An 8,396-nucleotide genomic window follows, 5' to 3' on the forward strand; every position below is an offset into this window, starting at 1 on the left:
ACACTAAAATAAAGTATATATTTTTGGTTTAATAAATTAAAATTTCCTCATAATGTTTGTCTTTTTTTCAAAGGAGGGATAAACAATAGTGTAATAGTGTCTATTTTTAAAAGCCATGATTTTTTTATAGCAGTACAGTTTGGAGAGAGCATTTCCCCTCGTTAGACTTCATTACAGACGCATTAAAATAAACATGTTTTATGGTAATGAGCAATTCATTGTGTTCTGTTATTGACATTAAACTACTTAGAAAGAGTATAGAGGTTACAGGATCAAGGCACTGCATGTTCAAATCCCACAAGCCCACAAGTAGACTGCTGCCCCCGTGTGGTTCTTTTTACCAAGGGCACCATTTCAGTCATCCATTCGTTTAGAAATATTTGTTAGTTTCATTTTGTTTATTAAGTAGTTTTTAAAATATGATTTCAGAAATGGTTTATTTTTTATTGATAACTACGTTGCACACGTACTCAAAGTAGCAAACATGTTTTATTTCGCAGTTGTGACATGAAATCTGTGTTTCTCAATGAGACAGAGGATTTTAAAGCTACAGTGTACACCTTTTGCCCCACCCTTCCGGCAATGAGAGTTACAGGTTAATGTTTGTTGGCTTTGTTTTTGTATACTTCCTAATGGCTGGATGTCACCTCAGACATCTGATTTAAAACTCCAGTAGGCTACCATTGGTTACCTGGTGCTGACAGGTATTGGCTTGAATATAGGCTATGGATGTATGATAATCCACAAAATGTTCTGAACTACAACTTGCAAAAGAAGACAACACACGACAAATTTAATGAAATATTTTAAAGTACTTCAGTTCAGGAAATGATTTTATGTGACCATGGAAACATCAAATCACGCTGCGGTGACAATGACAGCCCCACAGTCCGCTGAGTCAACATCATCCAGCCTGCAGTTAACAGAGCAAAGGTTATTTACTGCTGAAGGGCGGAAACAAAGCTGAGGACCCACCCACCTCCAGGCTGCTCCCTCTCTCTGCTCGCCTCTTCCTGGATCTGACGTTCCTGCATCTGTAAAGTAAGTTACTCTAATCTTTGATTTTACACCATGAAGTCGAAATAAAAATACATTTCCGTGTGTTGCGGGCGAACTTACAATACCTCTTTAAATTTAACAGTACATGCTTGCTTCTCTCTCTGACTGCGGAATGTAGGAAATTAGCCTCGCCTGATTAAACAGATACGGCCAGTCGGTGTTAAACTCTTTTAGCAGTGGAGGGTCTCTACTGACAGTTGCCTTTTTTCTTTTACGTCACTGACATTTATTAATAGTATTTATCGAACTTGTTGTAATATTTTTTCCGCGTTTCATACAGGATGCTAAATGCTAAACTTCGTCTGAAAATCTTATGTAACGTTAACAGACGGTCGGCATCAGATCATAGACATCAAAAAGGACATGCTACAGTGGAATGTTATACTGACCCTTTAATTACTGTAGAGGCGTTATATGTAATATTACTGTAGACTACTATAATAGTAACATAATAGCTTTATAGCTTTATAGCTAGTTGTGAAATCATAGGCCTGGGATGTTGTGTCAGATTAAGTGCTGTGCTACTTTAAATGCTCTCCCGCAAAGTTTAAGAAACCGGTATAGTAGGTGTGTCATATGTGTTTAAACGAGAAAAACAACTTCATCTAAACAGCGAAACAGATATTTGTTAATAAATAAGTTTTTATTTAAAGAATATCCAATACCATGCAAAGATGTACCACTTGTGTCAGCTGTTGTGCCCATAATGTTGTGGTAAGTTTGATATTTACGATAACACGCGAAGACCTCACCAGTGCTGGAGAGCAACAGGGAGTGTCAACAATTGATTTCACACATGTCACCGAGGATCTTTACGTCTGTGCTGCCCATTGTGTTTATAATCTCTGTGCATATTTGAGTTAAGCACAACACAGTTCTATGTAAAACCGCAATATGTCCAAACATGTTTATGCTGAAACTATCTGTCCTACAGAAATTCTCTCTGCTCCCTGTGTGCATGTAAACAAAAGGGTATCTGCAGATTATCTCTCATTACAGGCAATAGAGCTGCCACTGTAATGAATAGTTACAGTTATAGAATGAAACTCTATTCTTTAATTCAAACAATGACCCTCTCATGGAATAGGATCCTACCTAAAAGTCATTTGAATAATGGGAATGTGTATATGAAACAGGAAGTAGATGAGAGAGCTGACCAAACCTGAAGTATAAAAAAATAAAGACACGCCTATGTCAACATATTTGACAAGCATATAGGAAGGTGAAAATTATGTCTCATTATTTCTCATGTTCCTAAAATGTTGTAACGTGCGGTGAAATGTTCCTCACAGCTCACAACTTCATGTCACCTTCAGGTTCTAAAGATGAGCTACCCAGGATACCCTCCTCAGTCCGGTGGTTACCCTCCACAGGGTGGGGGCTACCCACCTCAACCTGGGGCTTATCCACCCCAAGCAGGTGGGTACCCTCCAGCAGCAGGGGGCTACCCTCCAGCGGCCGGGGGCTACCCACCGGCAGCAGGCGGCTACCCCCCACAGGCAGGGGGATACCCAGCTCCGGCCGGTGGTTACCCTCCTGCAGCAGGTGGTTATCCTCCTGCAGCAGGGGGCTACCCTCCCCAGGCTGGTGGCTACCCTGCCCCAGCTGGAGGCTTTCCTCCTCAGGCAGGCGGATGGCCACCACAACCTGGAGCAGGAGGCTATCCCTCCATGCCTCCAGGAGGTAAGATGCAGCCAAATAAATAGAAAGATTTGTTCTTTGAATACATTGCATTCTGATTGTTTTGCCCATGTTATCTTTGTAGGTGGAGGCTGGGGTGCAGCACCAGGCGGCTATGGAGCGGTACATATATCCTTATCTCACTCTTCACCTTTCCAGTGACAACTTACTAATAACATATGGACCTACTTGAGCTAAATCTCTTGTTTGTTTAAATCACATTAGCTTCACCACCCTGCTTGACCCTTATTTGTTTCATATGAGGTTTTATCACTGTGTACTTAGTGCTTACAGCTGCCCTCTGTTTGCAGCCAGGAGGAGCTCAGCAGGGATACCCAGGGGGCCCCGCCCCAGGCCAACCCATGCCAAACTACCCAGGAGCCCCTGCAACTAACCCCTCGATGCCTGGATATGGGGGTGGAGCTCCATCCAACCCTCAGGCACCTGCCTTCCCTGTAAGATGTGCTCTTTAGTTAAACACATCTATGTAACTGTGTCATCTAATAATTTTATTTTCTATATTTTCATCATAGAAAGGATTCAGGGGTACTATCAAAGATTTTCCAGGAGCTGATCCACTGAGGGATGTTGAAGTTCTTCGAAAAGCTATGAAGGGTTTCGGTCAGTGATAATTATTATTCACCACCAAGATATGTTTATTTTATGTTTACTTACCTAGTAGAATTTTAACTACCATTGCAAAATATCTGATGAACAGGCACTGATGAAAAAGCCATTATTGAACTTCTGGGAAACCGTTCTAACAAGCAGAGGGTTCCGATGAATGCAGCCTACAAAACTACTTATGGGAAAGTATGTTTTTAAAATTATATTTCTTTGAATTGCTAATTATTTCCTCCATATGGCAGCCATACCTGAGCTCAAATTGGTTTGGGTGTGTGTGTTTTGCCCCCTTTAGGATTTAAGCCATGATCTGAAGTCTGAGCTAACTGGAAACTTTGAGAGTCTGGTTCTTGCCATGATGAAGACCCCATCCCAATTTGATGCAGCTGAACTCAGAGAAGCTATAAAGGTTGGAAGGTTAACTTGGTGTCTCAGCATTAGCTGCAATTTAAAATGTGTTGCCCAGTCCACATAGTTATGATCATAGGAGAAATGTGATGCACTTTTATTTCCCTTATGATAATGACAGTTTAATGCCTAACAACCATTAACTGTTTATCATATTTGTGTCTTCAAATAAAAAATCTTAGGGTGCAGGAACTGATGAAGCCTGTCTGATTGAGATCTTGTCATCACGTTCCAACGCAGAGATTCTGGAAATAACCAGAATCTACAAAGCCGGTGAGTTCTAATATTTTAAAAATTAGCTTTAAATGCTTGTGAAACAACCAAACTAAACAAAATATATATTTTTTTAATAATCCATGTCTTGATTTGCAAATCATCTTTTAAATGCCATAATGCATCTGCAGAAGCTTTTCTTTTTGTCAGTGCAACTACCTTTGATTTACACTTGTATCAAAGATTTTGAACGTGTCTGTGAACAAAATGCAAATGAATATATTTTCCTAACAAAACACTTTCATTTCAGAATATGGAAAGAGCCTGGAGGACGCCATCAACAGTGACACCTCCGGGCACTTCCGCAGACTCCTGGTCTCTCTCTGTCAGGTAAGGACTCTTGTGATTTATGATGAGCTATCAACTTCTGCTGACGCGCTCCATTGACGTTATTGTACTTCACCGTCTTTATTGTTTTGTGTAGGGAAATCGTGATGAAAGAGAGACCGTTGACATCTCTCTGGCCAAACAGGATGCGCAGGTACCTGTTTAGTTTGCTTGGTTTTGTAACGTTCTTGGAAAGTAACTAGAAAGGCGGACCATTTTTCTTCTTCCTTTGTGTCTTTCGCAGAAACTGTTTGCTGCAGGAGAAAATAAAGTTGGAACTGACGAGTCTCAGTTTAATGCCATCCTGTGTGCTCGCAGCAAGCCTCACCTTCGGGCAGGTTTGTGATTTCAACACCGCTGACCATTTTTATCCATCCCATGCTTTTTTTAATATTGTAAATGGAAACAGTTTGAACTTTTGTTGCACATGTTATGATTGTAACCATTGTGCCTCTGCATTAGTTTTCCAGGAGTACCAGCAGATGTCTGGGAGGGACCTTGAGAAGAGTATCTGCAGGGAAATGTCTGGAAATCTGGAGTCTGGCATGGTGGCTGTGGGTACGTTCTTTTCCAGACCTCAGCCAGACTTAAGTGGCCTTTCAAAAACATGCTGAAGCTTTCAGTGTATATTAAATCATTGTCTTAGGGTTTTTGCAACATTGTCCTGAAAAAACTAAGAATATCTTAGGAGAGACAAACAAGCTGGTGTTTGACCTAAATACCTGCTGATTGATTGAGAGCAAATGGTGGAATCATGACAGACTGAAGCCTTTGTTTCTGTAGCCCTGTCGTTTAAGAATAGAAACTCTCCTGACATCTATATAGGACTTGTTGACACACAGTTGTCTTGAGGGTTGTGTAAAATGAACTGAGCCAAAACGACAGGAATAGCCGTTAACGCTCATCCTTTTGCTGTAGCGCCCCCCTTAGGCCAAACGGCAACAAATGTTGTTCTTTCTAGGATTTTTTGCATGTGACCTTCCCTTCCTTCCCTTTCCCATAAACACAATGGAAATATCAAACATCCCTACTTGGACTCAAGGATGAACACATTTTTTTCTGATAGCTCAATCATTCAGTCACATATTTAACAAACAAAACTGGAGCACTTTCCTGTTTCTGTGATTGATTCGTGCACTTTATTACAGTGACTGACCTTAACCTCTCCTTCTCCTAGTGAAATGCATCAAGAACACTCCTGCCTACTTTGCAGAAAGGCTCTACAAGGCCATGCAGGTACACCTGTAGTTTCACCCCCACATTTCATTCTAATTATCAAAAAGCCTCTTGCTGTAATGTTGTCGCAGGACAGGCGAGAGGACATAAATGTCGTGTTGTGATGTGTTGACAGGGTGCTGGGACCAAGGACAGAACCCTCATCCGTATCATGGTGTCCCGCTCTGAGGTCGACATGTTGGACATCAGACAGGTGTATGTTAAGACCTATGGAAAATCACTGTACACTCACATCTCAGTAAGTCCGCCTAACCATCTCATTTTACCATATTTAAGATTTCAGCTACTAAATATATTTTTTCTTTATGTGATGCATTTTTTTTTCTTTATTCCTCAGGGTGATACCTCTGGAGATTACCAGAAGCTGCTGTTGAAGCTGTGTGGAGGCAACGACTAAACATAAAGGAAGATCTCACAAGGACGTTGTATACAGTACGTCCACACTGAAGCATGCAGTTCATATCGGTTTTTCTGATGACCACAGTAAATCAATATTCATTTTGTATTCTCTTTTTGTATTAGATGTACTAGAAAAGTATAGTAAATCATTGTTTGGTTAAAGGGGAAGCAACGAAAAAAGTGTGCACCTGAAAATTATTATTATTATTATCAGAGACAAGAACTATATCGATGTAATAGTTACAGAGCAAGTATATACCATGGAATTATGTATGTAGCACTAACTTAAAGTCTGCTTCAGTTTGTAATAACAAAAATCATTTATGGGAGGGTTTCACTAAATACAAAGAATTTAAAGGATAATTCTGGTATTTTTAAACATATATTGTCATAGTTTTTTGTTTGAGTGATTAATGGGGATACAAGTAGTTTAAATCATTCCAGTATTCTGAATGCCATAACCAGCAACCATTAAACACAAAGAGCATATTTGTCAGCAGGCAGGTCCCGGGTTCAGAATAGCTTCACAGCTAGCCTGTACACCCATTTGAAGTTTGTTAGCAGTCAGCTAACAGTTAGCTTTGCTTTTGGTACTCCTAACTGCTCTTTCCAGACTATTAACATTTCACTTCTGGTGCCATTTTAGAGTCTTTTGGTCACTTCTTATACATTTTGTGGATGCCAGTTATAGCATTCCTGCTCAGCAAGGGACTAATTTTAGGAGGATAATGTCAGGACACCATCAGTATCGGCTAAAAGCTAAGACCAGTTAAGTTTCAACGCTATAATCCAGGCACAAGGATGTGCTTGCACCAAAAATGACATAATAATGTTGTGTTCGAAAGTAGTACATAAAATCCCTTCCACCACAGGAGAGTTCTCTTAAAGTAGGCAGAAGTATATTTTGATTATTAATGCATGAAAATGAGTTTGTTTTGTGCTTTTGAGACACTGAGACCCAAAAAGATGGAAAAATGTGGCCTAGATTTAAACCAGAATTATCCTTTGCTTAATAAATATAATATTTCAGTAAGGCTAAATTTATCATGCTGCCAAACGTCTCAGCTAAGTGTGTAGAAAGTATCACCTGGTGCTTGTTTAAGTGAATCGCCATTAATTTCTAGGTGATTTTCGAATGTAAAGAAATGAAGATCTGCAAAGAGCATGTCATGTGTCTGTACAGTGCCCATATCAACTAAGTACTGCTTGCAAACCTATGCAACTGAGCTTATACCTTTACATGTTTATGCTGCCTTTCACTCCAAAGCCAAAGTCTAAAGACTCTAAAGATCATGCTGTGCCTTTTGTATAAACATGTGGAAATAGTCCTGTGCTTTATCTGGCAAATCATGATTGTATGGCTACAAAAAAGTAATCTTGACATTTTTTATTTCTCAGCATGTAGTTTACATTGTTATCCACAGTGTCTGCTTACTGCCAGTAGAGGGCTCTCAGTTCACATAAACAGTCACCTTTCAATTTGCGTGATAGCCTGTTGACTTTTGCTTTTGTATTGTGTATCTCATGCACTGTTGTCATTTTTAAAAACAGCCATGTTTCATTTCAATAAAAAAAGCATTTAGTCATATCTGGATTGTCTTTGTGAAACGGGATCATGTGTCCTGCCATGAAACTGTGAATTTTCTGCTCTGAGCCGACACAATAAGCAATTTGCATTTCAAAGCCTGTCTCATTTGCACCACCTTGGTCTGTAATAATACAGTGAGTGAGTCAACTTCCCCTCCTCCTCCTGAGCAGCCTTCTCAGTTAAAACATGCAAGTAATGTGGCTTACATAAATGATGCCTGCATGTTCAATCTGAGAGCAAGGGAGAAGATGCTCAGGTATGCTTTGCAGCCAGAGATAGAAAGCTTTTCTCAAGGCTATTAGTAGTGTCCATAAAGAAGACACGGGTGTCCTAAAGTCTCCTTTCTGCTGTGTTCACTGGGCTCAAAGTGCAGCCTCAAGAGGGAACATGCTGGTGAGACTTCATAGAGCCAAGCTTCTTGTACACCTTTTAAACTTCACCATGCCTCAAAATAAATAGACTCCACCATCCTGAGGACAAAGAAAGATAAATATTTGATGTTTGTGTATCTTCTTTGCAGCCAAGACTCTTTGCACTGATACCTACTGAAATATATAGGTCAAAAGGAAATCAGAGGGTGGTGGTGCTGGTGGGGTGGGGGGCTTTTACTTTAACAGACAAAACACAACACTTCCCTGATCCTGATTTCCAGACAAAGTACTTTAATTATTAACATGTGGACGTGATAGCAAGATAGAGGTTGCACCCTTTCAGGGGACTCGGCTGCACACACAAAGCAGAGATACACGGTGGTATTGAAGACGTCAGACGCATGCATATGGGACTTGTGTCAATCAATAGT

At 40.2% G+C, this 8,396-nt stretch overlaps 1 protein-coding gene across 1 annotated transcript; it reads left to right on the plus strand.

Annotated features, from left to right (window-relative positions):
- Positions 1 to 915: 915 nt before the first annotated feature.
- On the plus strand, positions 916 to 6,348 carry anxa11b (annexin A11b). The gene is made up of 15 exons (XM_028430832.1): positions 916 to 1,041; positions 2,376 to 2,742; positions 2,825 to 2,862; positions 3,051 to 3,194; positions 3,273 to 3,360; positions 3,458 to 3,552; positions 3,659 to 3,772; positions 3,954 to 4,044; positions 4,295 to 4,374; positions 4,469 to 4,525; positions 4,616 to 4,709; positions 4,834 to 4,929; positions 5,549 to 5,607; positions 5,723 to 5,845; positions 5,945 to 6,348. Exons 2-15 carry the CDS (start codon positions 2,385 to 2,387, stop codon positions 6,002 to 6,004), a joined length of 1,497 nt encoding a protein of 498 aa, XP_028286633.1. The 5' UTR covers positions 916 to 1,041; positions 2,376 to 2,384; the 3' UTR covers positions 6,005 to 6,348.
- Positions 6,349 to 8,396: the final 2,048 nt, after the last annotated feature.

Source organism: Parambassis ranga, chromosome 19, assembly GCF_900634625.1.
Source record: "Parambassis ranga chromosome 19, fParRan2.1, whole genome shotgun sequence".
In the NCBI taxonomy this organism is placed as follows: Eukaryota; Metazoa; Chordata; class Actinopteri; family Ambassidae; genus Parambassis; species Parambassis ranga.

Bases quoted from the DNA above. Each gene is read 5' to 3' on its own strand.
- anxa11b (XM_028430832.1), top strand. From the start codon at position 2,385: ATGAGCTACCCAGGATACCCTCCTCAGTCCGGTGGTTACCCTCCACAG. The intron at 2,743-2,824 runs GTAAGATGCAGC...TTATCTTTGTAG, and splicing joins TCCCTCCATGCCTCCAGGAG to GTGGAGGCTGGGGTGCAGCA. The intron at 3,553-3,658 runs GTATGTTTTTAA...TGCCCCCTTTAG, and splicing joins ACAAAACTACTTATGGGAAA to GATTTAAGCCATGATCTGAA.